General features: G+C 37.5%; 1 protein-coding gene across 2 annotated transcripts in view; it reads left to right on the top strand.

The window, feature by feature from the left end:
- Positions 1–19952, top strand: part of RNGTT (RNA guanylyltransferase and 5'-phosphatase) — a 184192-nt gene that overhangs the window by 149921 nt on the left and 14319 nt on the right. For both annotated transcript variants that reach the window (XM_075046597.1, XM_075046598.1), the window contains exon 14: positions 577–643. In XM_075046597.1, coding sequence (XP_074902698.1) covers positions 577–643 — 67 coding nt within the window. The remainder of the gene's footprint in view (positions 1–576; positions 644–19952) is intronic.

The following is a 19952-nucleotide window of genomic DNA, read 5'->3' as shown; positions in this document are numbered from 1 at the left end:
TGGTGCTATATGCAATGACTTTATTAAGAGTTGAAGAGAACAGCAGGCACAAACTGCATCTGGGGCTCTTTTTATGTTGGAAGCCATTAGACAGTATTGCAGAGATTCTCTGTTATTTCTCTACTTGTATGATGTCATTTTTTTATTACTTGTGCGTACTTTTATTTGGTGTAATCTGTTTTAACTCTTAGGCCTGCTGCTGTGAATGTGTGTTTACTAGTCTTTTCTCTTGCTGTCCCTTTGTCTCTAATGGTCTCTTAATAAATAGAAAAGGCACATACCTGCCGTTCTTCCATGTTACTGAGTGACATCCATCACAAAGAAGCCTGTGCAATGATTTTGTTGAAGAGCTGCTTGCACCATAAACAGAAATTACCAGTGTGCATTCATCTTTAATGCACATCTTTTCTTTTTTGTAGTAGTTAAATAGAATTGTGTAATCAGATTTGCAAAGGTAGCTCTTGCTATTGTAATGAAGCTTGTTACCCTGCTAGGGTTCAGTAACAACTACTGGACATGCAAAAAAACTTATGGATGTAAAGTGATATCTCAAAAGATTTTTTTCATTTTTTTTAGGCTACTCACCCAGAATGTTGGTCTTCTTTATGTTGGAAACTTTGACAGACCTTTTGCACAAATTAAGGTACGATCAATAAGCTGGGGGGGACGTGGCTATTTAAATTATTTCACTTCTGTATGATTTAAGTCTTGATTTAGAGAACTTCAAGTTATCAGTACAGCGTCAGGAAAAATAATGGAAAATAGTGCTACTGTGGTGATACCATATTCTGGGTTTGCTCCTAGTTACATCTGTGTACTTAACTTGTCAAAGAAGTTTAGGTTTTCCTATCATCCTTTGCTTAATTTGGACTCTGGTTTATCCTTTGATTAATTTGGACTCTGGTTTAATTATCAGAAGGAAAATTTTCTTTTTAGGTTACCTTGTCAGTGACATTTCAAAACAAAGCCACTTTTGGAACTCTGTAATTCTTTAAGTGATCCTTGTCAGGGAAGACACTGCAGTAAAAAGCACGGATTGTTTTCCCAGTATTATTAGATTTATTATGAAAGACTCATACAATTGGTGAAAAACGATTTGTCTTTTATGACTTATTGTTTCTTTTCTTTCAGTTGAACTGTAATAGTTTCATGTTTCTAATTGCCAGTTGCTAATTAGTTATTGTCATGTCACTTGCAAACAAAAATGTTTTGCAAGAATATATAGACTGATTTTGATGAGTTTCACTGGTTTTTTTTTGTGGGACAAAGAGGGGGAGGCATTAGCATGTCAGCCATTACACTGGGATGTGGAAATGTGGTATCTGTTTTAGAATGCTGAAATGTTTCCATGTCCCAGATGATACCTGTAATTACTACGTATTCTGCACTCTTGGCAGCATTGTTCCCTCCATCGTGTGCACATGCTTGTGCCTCTCAGAATTTTAAAAGCCTTGGTTTTGTTTTACATCAAAATGAAACTTAATTTCTAAAACTCAGATGTCTTCCTTTGCCATCCCTAATTACATTACTAAAGAACAGTATGCCCAACCATATCTAGCAAATACTTGCTTTTTGTAGCTTAAACCTTAGTACTGTTTTAAAATTACGTTAAAATAACAGATGCATGCTTTTCCTCTTCCCTCTTCCTTTTCTCTCTCTCCCCAGTTCCTATATGTGTATTATTCATTTTGGCTAATAATCAAACAATTTAAATGTGTCTTACATGAAATGTCTTGCCAGAAGTTTCATCACAAATAAGCTTGTATGTTTTTGGTGATAACTCTTCAGAATAGCGCTTGTTTAAGTGCTTTATAAAAGTTCTCACACACTGTTCTCCCCTTCCAGTCGAGGCCCTATTCCCACCCTCACCTACCCCATCCACTTCTAATAATAAGCAGCAAAATGGGGAGGTTTTCCCCATGGCTGGGAAGTGTTTGTAAGTTCACTGAGAGAGAAGAGGCGTATGCTGCACTTGTTTCCAGCTGCTTGCGCTCAGCAGTGGTACTTCTCCCATCACTTGTGGCCAGGGAGAGGTCCTTCTGCTCACAGGACAGCTGCAAAACAGATGCTGTGCAGGATCAAACTGCAAGACTGAGTATCATATCGCTAGCAAATGCTTAGGGAAAGAGTGCAAAAACAGGATAAATACAAAGTACGCAGCCAGTTTCCTGCAATTTGCATGCAGGGCCTTCTCTGCTGGAACTTGTATCTGCATCCTGGTGCTTAATAGACTCAGTTGGACGTTCTTCCCTGAATGTGCCTGAGGGATTTTCCACTAAATTTTCAACATACAGAGCCATACTATCACTGTGAGTTAAGGTGGTATTTTATTTCTTTTAAATCTGTTGCCTGATAATTCATTTTGGTTCAACCTAGGCCTTATGTCAGGAGAAATGGTAAGTAATCATCCTCTATTCCTGACTTTATCTTCTCTTCCATATTACCCCAATCTTGCATTTTCTAGGCTACAAAAACTATCTATTTACTTACTCCCTGCATCCAACCATTCAGTATCTCCAATCAACACCATTTCTGTTCTTTGTACCCTTCTGTATTTCTACTATTGCCTCTTTTAAGGTAGGAAATGGCACAATATTCAACATATGAGCACAATAACATTTTTTGTTCTGCTTGCGGTTCTTACCTTATATATGGTACAATGCTTGATAAATATCTGACATACATTTAATTTGAGTAGGTTGTTGTTAGACTTTCTGGTAATATATCGCTGGTGTAGTCTCATCCGAAATGTTGTGTTTGCCACAGAACAGGTAATGTGGATATTCAAAATAACTTTCAGTTACTACCTAGGAAGAACAAAGCTTATTATCCACTAAATTACTGTAGATTACATAGACATGTTTGAATAATCCTGAAATGATAAGCTTATTTGTCTCAGGATCATCTCTTCTGTGGCTTGTATTATTAGCTGCAATTGGGAAATGGCGTGCAGTTAACAAAAACAATACGCTTTTTTAATTGAGGCTCCTATCTGATTGCTTGGAGGTTCTAGAAAGATGTTGACTGCATGACAGCAGGAGGAATTGGTATAGAGTGATGGGGTTACACCCTCTTGGAGATCTTCAGCTCCAAAAATGGGGAGTAATAATTCACCTGAAGAGTTGGTGCTGCAAAAATAAATGTATGTACTCTGGACATAAACAGTGGTCTTTTGTAACTGTTGATACAAGTTTCTTTCATTCTTCCCCCAGCAGTTCTTCAGGTCTTTCCTACACAGTTGCTAATGATTCCACCAGTTAAAAGACCTGTGAACCACACTTGGTCCTGGAATAAGGCAGAGTCTTTGTAATCTTTTAGTTCAGATGGGCTTTTGCTCACCGTGTGATGGATTGGTCTCTCTCGTTATATAAATTACCCACTCACGTTCATTTGCGAACACCCCAAGTATTATGTATTCTATTAAGATATGGCATTTCTTGCCAAACATGTGCATTAAGGAATGCCCCAAACCACTACACTCCTCTGTCGGTGTGGATTTATTACTCGAAGTGAACCATTATACAGCAGTACTTCCAATGCATTTTAGTGCATTTTCAGTTGGACAAATAGGAATGTTACCAGGCCTTTGAAATATTCATAGTAAACATATAAACTGCCATGCTAGTACTCATAAATTCATGTTTCAATTTGTGTGCATTTACAAAACTGCAAAGAGAGAAACTCCTTGTCAAAGTATCCCTTCCCAAAAGCAAACAAGCTTGATTTTCCAGAACTGTGCAGGAGATAATTGCACCAGGGTCTTTGATGATGAAGACTGTAGATGGCAAGTCTGGGAAGAGATTTTGAAATACTATCGTCTCTTCTAGGATGATTTTTCTCTGTCTTTCTCATATGCAATAATTCATTAATATTTATATATATTAATATTTATAATGTTTCTGAGACATAGATGAACTGGTAAGATTAACCAAAATTACCTGATTTTTTTCTTCCTCCTGACTTGCTTTCAGTGGTATCAGCGGTAGTGCTTGATAGATGTTTGATCTCTGTACTTCATTATACGAAAGAAATGTGAAACATTCGCTCCTCAAGCTTTTGAATCCTGTATCTGGTAGCAGACAGATTAGAAGAAATGGAAAAAAAGTATTTTCCTGGCTAGAGGGATCTGCCTAGAATTTTTGTTTTCCAGTAATGTGCCAGTTCATAGATACTGCAAGATTTTGTATGTTGCTGCTTTGAACAGAGTTCGTGATACAGAACTTTTAAGTTATCACATAGTGGGTTTGTATTTGTTTTTGATTGCTTTCTACTAGGGTAATGTTCAGTGAGTTTCAGTAAGTTTGATGGCTTATAAAAATGATGGCTATTTCAGTTAGCTGATGAGGGTACTAAATTAATTAATGATTTGAATGTCAAATTTGCTGTGGCAGTGAATTCTCATTTTATTTGCAAGGGACTGTTCTTTAAGGTTATATTGAAGGAATCAATTTCATAGAGGGTAGTTCCTCTTCATAATTTTATTTTGTTTCTAAATGAAATTATTCTAAATTATTGTTTAATTCTAGTGTCTGTTCAAAGGTGTTGTAGAACAGTTTCACCATAAATGCTTACTGTTTGTATCTTTTCCCACTTAAATAGCTATGTTAGTAGTAGTAGCTACTGTCACATACTTCTGTGTTCATTCAAAGAACTTTGGAGGAATTCAGTAATTTGCAGCTTTCTTTGGATCTTAAGTGGTTGTCTTTATTAATATCTCTTGGAAACTGGATGAAACAAAAAAGGTTTCTGTAAGTGACAATTTTGATCAGCAAGGTAAAATATTGACATCAGTTGGAATTAACTGGTGAACTTTCTTAAATCTATTTACATTAAATATTGTTAGAATTCTTTTACTAACAATGAAGCTATTAACACAAAATATTTATCATAGAAATTTTGTGTTTATTAAAAGTAGCTAAATCCATTGTCCCAACATACTTAATAGTCACCTGATGGAAGGGTATGTTGCAGGGTTTTTAACCTGTTTATAGAACAGAAGTCTTGATAAACATATATGACACATTGGTTTTGAAATAGAGATTTGATCAATGTAGATTAGAATGAAAGCTTAGCTACACTATATCCAGTAATTATAACTATAAAGAAAATGATACTGCTTAATCAATTTATTAGGACTGAAAGTTTTTGCAGTGCAGTTCCTAGTTGCTTCTGGGATTAGGGGAAGCTGTTCAGTACACTGTGTTCTCCATTATTAATCAGTAATGAAGCTTCTGGCAGTCTTTACTATTGAGCTAATGACTAGTTTCATTTTGGGCTCTTAACACATTAAATTACCATTTAAATAAAGATTAATTACTGCTGTTTTATTTTTAGTATTTTAAGAGTAGTTATTAAAAAGTTTCATAATAAATACTACTTTGTTCAAAATAGAATTGTTCGATTTAATAGAATATGAGGACAGTTACGGTGAAAAGAATATTTTGGAAATAGCGGTGTGTTCTTAGTATTTTGTTGCTATGGTAGGAGCCCAGCAGAAAGATTCTGAAAGTTTTAAGTTTGCTTCTGGGGGATTTGCTGCTGTAGTTACAGCAGTCTTGCTGTCAAGGACTAGCAGGAATCAAGCTCTCTGCTCTGACCTGCAGCTCAGTAGCCGTTATCTGTGATTTTAGTAAACTTGAGAACAGTGGTGCTGATTGCTGCAACAGCTAAACATACTGCCTGCACTCCGGGAATGCAGTTTGCTTCTAAGCTATTATTTGCCCAACTGCCTCATTTTGCCTTGGCAAATACACTTTTAACTTAAAACACGATAAAGCGTAGTGGAGTTCTGCCAGAGAGAGGCCTTGCAGCAGGTAATCACCACAGAATACTTTCTCTGATCATATCACATCAAAACCAGTAGACCCTCCAGATACAAATCCATCCACCTTTACTTGAAGATCCTCAGGCAACTTATCAGTGCCTCAGAGAATTTACTGTAATGTTCCCAAGAGCTGAAACTCTTCAACACAGCTGCTTTACCTTTGTCCAGACACAGAGGCTGAACTGATGTCTGAGAACCAGGCCAGACCTCGTTCATGACTCCTTCAGCAATATCAAACATCTGCAGGTGATTACCGAAGTGATTGGCCACAATTTACCAAACAATTTTTTCCTGAAAGAAGAGGGAAAAGGAATGAATTGGTGAACTTGCTGCTTTCGAGAGCTTATTTCTTAAGCTAGGATAAGCTGCTGATTTCTCGACTGAAGCTGGCATGTTTTCCTTCCCTGAGTGAGAATGACTTCTACTGCCAATTAGGGATCCCAAAGGTGGGTGGGCTGCCACTGTCTAATCACAGAGGACAGATATGGAGCACCTTGTTAGGGTACAGCTCTTCAGACTACTCCGAATGTAGGAGGAGAATTAGTCCGACTTTCCCCATACACTCAGTAGCTGTCCTGACAGAGCTCCACAACAACCACCACGTGGTCTGTACAGTCTCTTGGCAAAACACGTGGGAAAAGTTTCCCCTCTGTGCCTGTTGACGGCCAGTAAGAGAATGTTGGTGCCCTAGTTATTTGATGCTTTGCTTACTGGACTTCCATACATATTGATAGAGGTTTTTGTGTTCACTGCCACGGCAGAAAAGGATTTCTTGTTTATCATGGTGAAGTCATAATCTGACTTTTGTTTCTGTTCCCTGTCTCCCTTTCTTATTATTTTGTGCTGTTAGTGTATTTTATGTGATGCGAATTGCCGTAGAATAAAACATAAGGATATCATGCCTTCAGCTTGAAGAAGACAACAAACACAGCCCTAGAATCTCTGGAGTGAGACATTCCTGAGAAAAAGGAAATACAGATTTATCTGTAGGTGGTTGATTCTGGTTGTTCACGTTGAAGACAAATAATTTCAAACTGAAAGAGACACCACTGGGTTGAATAGACGCCTGGCAAATTAAAGAAAAATAGTGGTAACTTCCTTGGCTAGCTTAGCAAGGTAGTGTCAGAGAAGGATTATTTCATGTTCATATTAGCGGAGTTAGCACAGGTGGTGAGGGTAAGAAGAAGAGGAGAAGATTATTTTGAAGTAGGAAAGTAATGATAGAACAAATGGGATATGCTGGACAGAAATAATTTTATTCTGAAAGCCGAAGAATACTTTTGAGAACTGCAGATCTGGATCCAACTTCCACTAGGAACAAACACCTTTACAGTGTTGAGAAGGAATGTGATAATTATATGATTTGATGACTGAGAAAGAAGAAAATAAACTCAGATAATCTGAGTCCATACATTTCATTAAACACAGTCACTCTGAATTAAAACACACAAACTGAGGATAAAGCTGTATAATATTCCACCTCTTCAAGTTCAAACTATATCTTTAGGATAAAGTAATTGACATTAATAATCTATATTTATTTTTGTTAACAGTCTCCAAACAGAACTGGTGAGTGACTCTTAATGTTTAGTAGAGTTTTGCGGGATGTTACATTAAGATTTTCACATCCTCTTGCTAGGTGTGGAAGCTGCACTGGGCATTGCTGGAATTGCTAGTATTGGGCTGTTGAGAAGCTGCATAAAGGAATCCTTCTCTTCCTTTTTCTTATTCTGTTTGTCTTTTGTTGAAACCACCTATATTTGTGCATCATGCAGAAGTCAACACATGGACAGTTTTAGCACCAACACTTAAAAAGTGGGGCTGATTGCCAGGTAATCTTTCAAAATAAATTTCTCAATGGAGTGGGAATTTAAGCTTCATTCCTAATGTTTATTGTTACAAGATGATGTTGTACAGTCTTCTCATGGGAAGCCATACAATGCTGAGATGATGTCTTCTCGTGCCTGAACCTGTCCTCCTTTTCCACTCATTCCTTTCTTCTGCACTGATTTCACATAAAGGACTGAGACAAATTCAACATCTTAGTTTTTATCTTCAGGGTGCTCACACACGGTCTGGGATATATGGCAAGTTACCTGGCATAGGGTTGTGGGCTGTGTTTGCCTTCTTCAGGAATGCAGGAAGGTTTTATATTAAAAATAAAGTTAATTCTCAGCAGTGAGAGGGTTTTCAGGAGGGCAGCCTGGGACTTGAAGTGAACCTGATGGAACCTGGAGTAGTTAAACTCAGAATCTCCTGTCCCAATTTCAAGGTGCTTTTCTTTGACTTTGTGTCCTAAACAATAATCTGAACGTACTCAAAAACAAAATTCTGAATTTGTGACAGCAGTAACAGAAGCTCTGAGAGGTAAAAACTGCCCTACCCACACAGTTTGTATCTTCTAAAGAAGATGAGGAAGGTGCTAGAGAGAATTTACTGAACAAACTGCATGTTAAAAAATGTTGTAAGGTGCTAGCAAGAAATGACCCACTGCTCATTCATAAGTTACATATTTGCTAAAGGTAGCAAATTTAGCTCATTTTGAAAATAGGATACTTTTGAACCATTATTTTGAGAATTAATAAGGAAAGAAAAAAAACATATGGCTTAATTGTTTATCCCTTGACTTCCTTTCATTTCTCTACGTCTTAACGTTCTTTGTTGCAGCTTTTCTCAAAAGCAATTGCTAACTTTTAAGGGCAAGGGGTCTTGACTGCCTGTGTGTTTGTATAGTCCCTGGAATATTAGAGCCCTCAGTCCTGTCTGGGAATGTTAGACACGAACAGTATAAATGAATAGTAATACATTTTATGTGTGCGTTTATATTACACTAAATGCCAGCATACAGTGGGCATATTTACTCTCTATAGACACATTGAGGGGAAAAAAATACTAAAAAAAAAAAAAAAAAAAGTAAAATCTAGCCTTGGAACTGGTGATGTAAACAGAAAAAGAATAACAACTAGAAAATCTGCATGAGCACTGCAAAAACTGAAGCAGTGATTTTGTATGCTGTCACAATTGCTGCCCCTAAGAACAAAATGTTAATGAGCTATAATTTATAAATTCGCTCTGTTCTGATGGATCAGATAGTCCCCATTTTGCTTTTTGTCATGATTCTGCCTATGAATGCAGTTAAAAAATTTGTTCTTTGTAAAGCATGTGGTGTTCCATAGAAGTCCACAGAATTAGGAAGATTACCTCTGCAGTTTTCTGTTGTTGCTGCCAATAAGATAGAATAATTGGTGCTTGGTTTTAGACTATGATTTGGGGAGGGAGGAGGGGCAGCTTTTGTTATTTCAGCTCCTAGTAGTTTTTTTTGAAAATCAATCCAAGTTTGTTCTTGCTAAGCATAGGGTAAATTAAGCCTTCTGGAAAGGTTAAAATAACAGCTAATTGATCGTAGATCTTAATTTATTAGGGTTTTTTTTTAGTTTTCTATTTACTTCTGTATTAACTGTTAAAGAAAAAAAGTCTTCAAATGCTTTTAATGAGTATTGTAAAAATGAACAGATTGCAGTTTTTTAAGCCTTCCATTTCCTGGGCTTTGGAATACAAATACATCCTAGCAATAGAAAATCAGTATGATAATACCTCGTTTCTCAAAAAGCTTAGAAAAACAAGTGCTGAGAAAGGAACCTCATGAAGTCCAAGAGGAGCAAATGCAGGATCGTGCATCAGGGACAGAGGAAGCTGGAGCCTTAACTGGCTGTGCAGCAGCTCTGCAGAAAAGCGCCTGAGGGTCCCGGTGGCCACAAGCTGAACATGAGCCAGCCATGTGCCCTTGCACTGGTAAAGGCCAACCGTACCCTGGGTTGTGTTAGCTAGAGCATAGCTAGGAAAGTCGCTGTTCTCTGCTCCGGCATTTGTGAGGCACGTCTGGAGTAACCGTGCACTGTTCTGCACTCCCCGGCGCAAGAGAAGTCACCTCGCTGGAGCGATTCCTGCGGGGTCATTGACAAAGAGTAGAGCATGTGGCCTGTGAGAAAAGGTTAAAGAAATTGTGTTTGTTTAGAAGAGAAGGGAAGAACGAGGACTAATTGCAATCTTCCATCACCTGAAGTGAGATGGCAGAAAAAAGAGAGCCAGATGCTTCTCGGAGATGCTCAGGGAGGGAGAAGAGGGAAAATTCCAGTTGGACGTGAGGAAAAAATTTTCATGGTGAGGTTGGTTGGGCACGGCAGCAGGTTGCCCAGAGAGGCTGTAAAATCTCTGTCTGTGGGGATTTTCAAAGCTTAACTGGAAAAGGCCCTGAGCAACCTGACTCACCCTTGAAGTTAACCCAGCCTAGAGCAGCAGATTGCGTTGGGTGATGGCTGGACATCCTGTCTAACCTGAATTTTTCAGGTTCTGTGACATTCTAGAGTATAAGCAGTCACTACTGTGAAATATAACTAGTTCTTAAGGATATATAAAACTGCATCATTTAATGTGTTTATTGGGAAGTTGTACAGTTGGATGTTTCTGAGCCTCTGCTGTTACTGATTGAATAGAGCTTAATTTCAGTCCATAATATTAACATACAGTATATCAGTCAGTTTTTCCTCCTTAATCTTTTCCTATGGCTGTGACCATAACTTACAGTATACAAGGCTTTCAATACTTTCATTCTTAGTATCTCGGGTTTTTCTTGTTAAATGTTTACCTTTGTAAATGGCTGGTTTTCTCATAATGTCAAAAATATGGAAAGATCCATCTTTTTTTCCATTAAGAGGTAGAATTGCATTCCCTTCCAGAGATCCTATGGTCGTCTTTCAAAGAACATACTGTGTTTTCTTCACTAAAATGTTTGTTTAGTAGAAGAAAGTTTGTTGGTTTTTTTTTCCTTTGAAGTCATTCTGCAGCTATTTTCACGTAATGAGCCAGTATGGATTTTTTAATGGAGTGTGTGGTTATGTTGAGAATAAAGCGTCTGTGGCTTAAACTAAAAATCTGTGAGCATAACTGGAACTGAGAAGCCGGTGTTCTCAGGAATGCCTCTAAAACTTAAGAGGTTTATAGATTATTCAGAGCCATATAACTAATTTAAAAAGAATGATAGCGGAGAAGAAAAGAAATTGGAAGTGGCAGCACTGGCTAGATTAGTAGCAAAGCTCAAGAGTAACAGACTGGAGAAAGAGCAGCCAGTGGGTAGCTGTTGGATGTAAACACACCGAGGAAACTTTGTAATGCGTGAAATGGGGTGTAACTGTTGTGCATAATGGATATTAGTAAGGGAAGACAAATGTGTAAGAGTGTACAACATGGGACACCCAAGCACTGCAGAAACAAAACTTGTGTGTGTGCTGGGAAGACGTGGTCATGCTATCTAACACTGATACCTTCCCTTCTCCTCCAGTCTTGTCTGTGGCCCCTGTTCCAGCAGCGACACTGACCTGCAGTGACTCTTAGGAAAAGCCTCCAAAATTAATCCCCAAGACCATTCGTATTTTCTTCTTCAGTTCCTTTGGTTGGAGTAATTTTGTCCTAATACCTATAGGATTAAGCCAACCAGCAATTTTTTTATCGCATTAGGGATGGTTGATTTGGAGTTTCCTGTCTCATTGCCTTTGATAAATAACGATATTTGAAACCAGCAGTAGCTAATATATGTGCCATCAGATTTAGTTTTCATTATTTTCTTTTTTTGTCTCAACATTCCTTCTTCTTGAATTCATTTGCTTTCTTACCTTCCTGGTAATTTTCCAAATATTTAGTGTTGATCCCATACAGATACTATTCTGAAAGGTATAGTCATACAGAAAACTGCATTTTCAAAGTAATAAGCAGATTGTGCTTACAGTAGCTTTCCTATGCCCAGTGGTATCAAAACATACTATGATAAATGTGAGCATTAGGACATGTGGATTATGTCTCATTAAATAACACATTAATAGACAGATAGTTTATTTTCCATGTTGAAGAGATGGCAAAAGAAAAGGGTTAAGCTGTGTCTCTGAACTGTAAAGTTATTGCTCACTACCAGCTAAAAATTGCTGAGAAAGATACTGGGAATGAAAGGTTTGTTTTAGCAATAAATGAGTATAGATATTGCAGATATTTCTCATCTGCATTGCATTGAGCCCTCATACTTGTCATAGTGGAATAACTGATCAGGTCATTGTAAAACAGCCAGATTTCTCATGCTGTAGTGCAAGTTGTGTTTTGCTATTGTCCTCGTCCTCTTTGTCACATTGTTCTTTCCCAGGCTTCAGTGTTTGAGAGTGTTCTGGCTCCTGTCGTGGGTGATTTGGGGCTGGCACCATCTTTTGTTTTGCTTTCTTATGTTTTACAAAAATCCTCTTGCAGAAGAGGATGATTTGTCCATGATGATTTTAAGCTCTTGAACATGGTAATTTGTCGCTGCTGCAGCTGTTCCCATGTTATAACTGCATTGTCAAACCTGGTTTGGGTGTGCCTCTGCACATAGAGAGCGTAATTTGTTCTGAGTAATTGAGGATACCTTCATAACAACAGCTGTTTATGGAGCCAGCTCCTGTGCTTGACTGAGTTGCAGCAGGGACTGTTTTTTTCCTTTGATACAGACATCCCCACGCTTAGTTTCCATAAATGCAATTGCATTTGCATTTTCTTTTGACTAGAATACAATACTCAAACGGTATAGCAGCATGCTCAAGCTTCTCAGAGTTTTAGGCAATTTAGGAAACACATTGATAATTGTCTTCTCAGAGAAAGTAGTGTCTAAAGTTGTGTGTCTATTGTTTCCTTCAGAAACTATTCTTTTCATGTCATATTTGTTATCATAATTGTTCTTTATTAATCTGTTCTGATTTTTGAAGCAAGTTCTTCGTCTTTTCTTTCTGCATTAGACCTTTCTGCATTAGAGGCTTTTGTTGGTACTGTAGGCAAGTGAAATAAAGGCAGTAGAACGGGTAACAGTCAAAGAGAAAGAATAGATTAAAAAATAGTTTCTAAATAAAATTATAAAAATCAGTCCTTATTAGAAATTTATTGTAATCAAATGAGACAACAAAAGGTATTTGGGCAAAGTCTTTTAGGTCTTTTTTTAACCATTTCTTAATTTTTTATTGTTTTAGAGTTTCACAAGAACATCAGCTAAGATCAGGCTTGAGGGGGGAAGAGAAAGCAAATTGTTGTTGTAAACAGTTTATAGGCAGAATATATCTAAATTTGTTAAGGTTTTTAGAGGTATTTTGAGTCTAAACTGAACAAATGAGGTTGAACTTGATAAATGAGCTTGAACTTGTAGTACCTGTCTGAAATGCAGATGATAATGTCTTTAAAATAAATTACTCATGAATAAATCAAGATGTTGAAGTTACAAAGGGTGAGAGATGGTATAACAGAGAAATTCTTTGACTAGGAAATTGTTTCTGAGACCTTTCTTTACAGTATATATAAAATGCATAGTGAACATCATGAATGAGAAATTTTAAATGTCAGATACTGATAAGATTGGAGAAAAACAGTTAACGGCAAAAATTATTGTATTGAGAGGTACTGTGCTGGTTTAGGGCTAGTAAAAGGCAAATGCAGATTAAATTTAGATAAATGAAAAAGAATAGGCCTGTGAACAATAACAGAGAAGGCAGAAGAAATATCAAACGAGATAAATATGCAGGATATCAGCTTACAAAGGAAACGGGGTTGTGGATAATATCCTGTCTAAATATAATACATATAAAAGAGGATGGTCACACAAACTAATTTCAGCCACCGTATACCCCACAGGCCAGCTCTATAGACAGTGGAAAACAGTTGAATCCAAGCGTGAATCTAGGAACCTCTAAGAAAAGCACCTGACTGTGGCCTCGCTGGGTCTTTTAAATTGCTTTCCATAGGTGCCAGTCTCTCTCAGTGGATTACATACCGAAACTAGCTCCTAAATTTTAAGTACCTAAAGTAATGGTGCAAATACTTGTTTTGCCTGTCTCCCTGGACTTTTCCAATTATGAGATTAAAGGCTGGAGTAAAACCAGATTCCTATTGTATAGCTGTTTTAACTACAAGTGAGCATTTCCAGTATAGTATTCCCCACAGACAAGCATTGTGGCTTAAATGTCACTTCAGCTACTGCTAATAGATTTCCAGACATCCATTTTTTCCACCGTTTCTATCCCCAAATATAATCTGTAAAACCAGGTAAGTCCTGCAAGCTTAGGCTCTGTTAGACCTCTGACGAGAAAGTTGGTGGCTCTTACAGAAGGTTAGCAAATAAGGAGGAAGTTGGAATTAAACTAGATTGTGCCCATGAAAGGGTGGCCTGCAGGCAGAAAGATGAGATTTCATACTAGTAAAAGTAGAAGGATGCTTATCTCCTACACCAGGAAATGATAAATAGCACCTGTACAATTTGAAGAATGCCTTTGATACCTAGAAAGCTGTAATCCTAGGGGAAAATGAAGCTGTACAAAGACAGTAAATCCAGTAAGATTATTTCTTTTTGCATCCTTAATTCATTCCTCTATTTGTATGATTTACAGTGAAATAATTAAATTATTTTTTTCATCAAATTAGCTTTCACAATTTTCATTGCAAGGGTCACATATACCTCTGCTTGGCAGTATTCCAGAATGATTACAGTATTTGTAAAATTTCACATATGAGAAATAGAAATATATCCTAAAAGTCAGCTGAATAATAGTGATGCAGTATCTTGTTATGTAATAGTCAACAAAACCATTATTTATTTACTTTTTGTTTGACAATAGTAAAACTGCTGCAGTTTTATCTTTCTAGCATAAAGTGAGAATAAAAGTGAAGAACGACAGAGCTCAGCAGTACTATTATATTTCAGTAAATTGAAGTTTTCAAAATGCTGCTTCTGCTGCTTTCCAATGGAAAAAAAGGTTGATTGTAGAGAAAATAGCATGTTATATCTTTGGGAAAAATAGTCTACAAAGATTTGAAAAGGAAAGATCAGAGATGTGGCAGCATTGTTAGAGTCATTGTGCAGACATTTTATTTGTATTGCTAAGAACTGTAGAAGTTTTCATTTACTGGGGAGGAAACTGTAAATATGCAATATTGCTTTTTATGTTACTAACTCCATTGAGTTACTGTTTAATTGGTATATAGAAACATTTCTGCCACTGACTTTACAACCAAATGCTATAATGAAATGTCACTTCTTTTCAGAAAAATGTTACTTTCCCTTGATTAGCTGAAGTATTAAATCTGTTTCGGTAAATGAATCTATTGATTTTAGCTTAATGTGTTGTAATAAAAAATATTTTAGTATGTTCTTGGTTGGAAGATTCATGTGATGCTGTGCTGGATTCTGGACAGGCACTGATGTGAGATTTTTATCTATTTTTCATGCGTGAAGCAGGGGAGTCAGCACCGGTACAGAAGGGAAGTAAAGACCTGGGTTCTGCTGGAGGACAGTTCTTGCCCTTAAGCTCTGCAGAAGTCATCCACGGGCTTTGTTTCACTGGGTCAGCCAAGACCCTGACAGTGCTCTGAGTGGGAGGGAATGAGGCTAGAGCAAAATAGTGCTGTAAAGCCTCTTGATCCAGCTGCTCGGTCTGCTCAGACTCAGGCAGTCTTCCAGAGGTGGTTAATATCGACCGTGGTCCTCACTGCCTTGGGGAGCTGCCCATTGCCTACGTCTTAATGCTGCACCACGCAAGAAATAAAATGCCCAATTAGTGTCATATGTTAACCTACCCGGTTGTAATTTAGTAGTAATACAGACAAATGCAACCCAGCTTCTGCTTCATTTCATTAGTGGGTCATGGTTAGCCACGCTTGGTTGCCGACCATTGCAGGAGCAGATTAACTAAGTGTTGTAGCATTTCTTCTATACAGATACAACCTCTGAAGAAACCTGTGGGATGTAGGGAAGAGGCTGGTCTATAATAGAAGAAATGTAAAGGAATACGCAAAAGCAGAATTAGAGACAAGAATGTTTTTATTCTTTTACACAATAACGCAAGATACAATTACTGTTTTTTCCTACATTGTTACATTCTCTTTCTACCTGTTACGCTTTGGATGCCATTAATGCATAGAAAGAGGTTTCAGAGTAACTTAACTTCAATAGAAGGAAACCGAAGGACGTTTCTGAATAATTTAGAAGGATGTTTATAGATCAGTGAGTCAGAGGTTTTGGACTTAGAATACTGAAGCTAACACTAAAGCAAGCAGACCCTGAATTACTTAATTTCTAGCTCGCTAATATTTCATTCAGAACTTTAAGGAAAAAATCTGTAATCAGTAATTAGTGCTAGTTAGTTATAGCAGGAAACTACAAAGCAAGGCTTTCCGTTTCAGTTCATGGATTTCCCCACTGTGTTCACTCTTGCCTGACAAATCAACTCCCTTTTACCTTGGGCTTTCTAACTGTAGAATTATGTATGTGAAACTCTTCTATCTAAAGCAAACTAATGAAGTTGGTTTAACATATAAAAACACACTTTGAGATTACTGAGCAATAGGTTACAGAGTTGCCATTGCCGTTACCTGGTTTTTCTTCCTCTTATCTCTTTCCAGCACTGTCTCTTCTTCTAGAGAAGAGAGTTTATTTTTTCCTGGCTGGAATTGTTAGTGATGTTGGCTGGCTCTAGAACAGGTTTATGATGTTATTTGTAATGCTGTTACACCATGTGAAAAGCAGAACAAATGTTTCCAGCTGGATTTGTTAGAGAACTAATGCTGTTTCAGTCCTGGGCCTCAGGTGGGGGACGACAGCTGCTCAAACACAACTGTAGCACTTGGGCAGAGCACTCAAATTAGGCTCTGAATTATGGGGAATTTAAGAATCGTCCCATGCAGAGGTCTTCGCAGGCCACAGCTTTATGACAGTTGGTTTTTTGGAGAGGTCATCTGGTTAGAAAACTCAAGAGACTTTTCTTGGCTTTGCTTGCCTTAGCTCTTGCAGGCTAACTGGGTGAAGTCATTCTGTGAAATAAGAATGAAGACTAAGTATTGTCACTCACTTATTTGGTTATTGATCTACTGTACAATAACAAAGTGTATGAGCAAAGCCATGAAAAGTGTCCTCACGTACAGTGGGCTTTCCCAGATTTCCTGTCTTCCAGGGCCTTTGGCAGGACCAGCTATCAAACTGTTAATTATACCTGTTGTCAGCACTCGCTATTCAAAGTTGTAGTCCTGTTTAGTTGATGGTAAAACAGAAACTCAGATAAAATCCTTATTGATTTGTCTAGAAACACTGCTGCCCAAACAGACCAAAAAGTTCATAGGTTTCTCAGACCACACGTGGCAAAATCCATAAAATCCTCTGAAGCCCGTTGTGTGTGACTCTTCCAGGTCCGTGAATATTGTCCATTCCTCTGCCTAGTGATTGCTGCAGTCCATCACCCCACCCCACACCCATTACCCTGGTGTCCTGGGAAATCTGGCTTCCTAACTCTGCAGATTCATTAATAACAAGGAAGGGAAAGGAAGGAGGGACTTGCAGTGAAAGGTAAAGCAGTAAGAGCCCCTCTGTAGCCTCAATTACTGACAAATTTGTGCCATTGATAGATTAGCCCTTGCTTACCTTTCTTTTAGGACCGACCTCATCAGCTGGCAGGCACCATAAAACTATTTGCTTTGTCTGAGCCACAATTAACTTCCCTATCTAGCCCCTTCCATTCTGTAACCCCGCAATGATCAAGAAGACCTGCATGCTTAGATTTTAGATTATAGGTCAGATCACACTGAACATCTTTAATTGCTTTTGAAGAAGGAGGAAAAAAGCTTTCTGTGATTTAAGCCTCAAAGCCAGTTAGGCTTTGAAGTTTAAGGCAAACTATTCAAGAAGGGGAGGGAGTTCAAGCCAGCTCAATGCTATAAAGGCAGTTGAGAAGTGAGTTAGGGCAGTTGACTTTCACTGCAGCAGTTGCTTTGATCAAAGCTAATTTTTGAAAGTCTGCGTTAAGTGTTAAGTCAGCAGCCATTAATCTTTTTGTTGTGATATATTATCAGTAATGGAAAAAAAAAGATTATTTTCCTCCTAATTGAAATCTTAGAAGGATGAAAAATACAATGAAAAATCCCTAACATGGCTTTTGCAGCTTTTTTCCCAACACATCTTTGCTTTATAATTTGGATTTTATAACACTGCTGAGTAGATTTTTTTGGTTGTTGATGTTATTTGGCTCTTCTTGGCTTTGTGTTTTGTGTTATTGCAGTATTTAATCAAGGCATTTATCAGCTCCCTCAAGTAGTTCTGGCAGTCACCTGAAACTCATCCTGTGTCATTAGCTACAAAACTGAAGGTTGAGTCAGCAAGGTTGTGAACTCCAATCTCAGTGACCAGGTGTAAGAATGCCCCCTCAAAATGGCGAGGTTTAAAAATCACTGTAGTTTGAATTTTCGAAGACAGGATGACAAAAAAAGTCAAAGTTCTTGCTTTCTTATATAATACAATTTAAAACCTGAAAATTTTCTTTAAAAAATAAGATGTTACTCTGCTGAAGAGACTTGTGTGATTTCAAGATCTGGCAATCTTTTAAAAATACTATTACACAGACCATATAAAAGCTATGATGATCAAGTCTGAGCTCCCCTCTCTTGCTCAACCCTTTGGCTTGTAGGAGACTTGGTTGATGATAAACCATTCAGTCTAGTGAAGTGGATGGGGATTGTCTGAATTTTTATTTCCTATAAGTCCTGTAAACCTCTGTATGTTCTAGTATCAGATTTGTAAGTAACTAGGAATTGCCTCTGAAATGTACGAAGAAAAAGAAATTAGCTACTTTTTGTAAATACGTCCTAGGCAAAAACTGAAACACATGTTAAATATAGGAGATTAAAAGCAAGTTTTTTCAGTTCTGGTCTTAGTTTATGCGCACATTCTCTCTGTAGAATCTCAATGTTTTCAACATCTAGAAATCCTATTAATACTTGAAAACATTTATAAATTTATAATCTCGCTCCCTACCCCCACCTTTCTAATAATGCTTGCATAGCATGTTTAATAATTTACATATCACTTAGATACCAGTATTTGATAAAGTCAGTATGCCAAATTCAGCTTCCAATGTTATGTGTTTCTTTGTTTGCCTACTATAGTGAAGAATATGAAGTAAAATTTTGATTATATCTTTCTTAATGTTGTTATTCAGTAGTGTTCTGAGGCAAAGAAATTTTATCCATGGGGAAAGCAGAGCTGCTAACAAACCAGTTTGGGCTTTGTTAGGCAGTGGAGTAGGCATATGAATATATTACATATGATTATCATAAAATTATGGCCTGGAAATTGAACAGTCATGCTGCTGCATTTTAGACAGTACATTTATTATAAGCTGTAATAAAGTAAACATTTTGAATGGATATAAGAAGAGGCATTACTTGTGATCACAAATGTACGTTCAATTCATGCTTTTGAAGCTCTATTTAACAAAGCAAACAAATTTCCTTCCAGCGTTAACACAGTTGTTCTCAGTGGTGAATTTTGATTTATGGGGAAAAAAACTTTAAGCATATAAAACTGGCTGTTTGGGATCTAAATGGAAGAAAAGAATATGATTCATAATGGCTGTAATTTGAAAACTGCGTGTTGTTACAAGTAAAAGTGGGTTTAAAAGACTCACTTGCAATTACTTGCTACTTTGGATTCTAGTTTAAATTTCTTTTGGTTTACTCTGGTATCATTTGGTGTTTTTCTGAAAGAGCGTAAAACCACGGTTTCTAAGAACATTTCAGAAGCCAGATAAGCAATGACTAGAATTAGGTTTAGGGCCCAATCCTGATAACACTAGTGTGGGCTAATTGATGTTATGAAGCTGCTCAGAGGTATATAACTTAGAAGGATAAGAGTTTGTAGAGCTGGGGCCCACCTGAATAGCGATCAGATACTATCTGACTCGTAAAAGTAGTTTTTCCTCAGACGACACAGAAAGGCTGCTGGGAAGCTCCTGATAGCCCAGCCCCAGGGAGTCTCCCTGTAACCCATCCCCAGCAGCGTGACAGCAAGCGACAAAACCCCTTATAGGGTGTAAGAAGTACAGATAAAACAAGATTAATTTAGTCTCCTACAGTAGCAATAACTTGGGTACAAAGAAAAGATTAAAAACAGCCATATGAGAAAGTACACTGTAAAATCTATGTGTGATAAACATAAACATTTCTCAAAAGAGCCATCATTGCAGAGGTGAAGTCCAACATGTGAAGGGCAGAAAATGGCAGAAAAACTCTTCGTCCTATTCTGGCAGTC

This window comes from Buteo buteo, chromosome 15 (assembly GCF_964188355.1).
Source record: "Buteo buteo chromosome 15, bButBut1.hap1.1, whole genome shotgun sequence".
NCBI lineage: Eukaryota > Metazoa > Chordata > Aves > Accipitriformes > Accipitridae > Buteo > Buteo buteo.
Note: the sequence above shows the minus strand (reverse complement) of the source record. Positions and strands in the feature narration are given on the sequence as shown.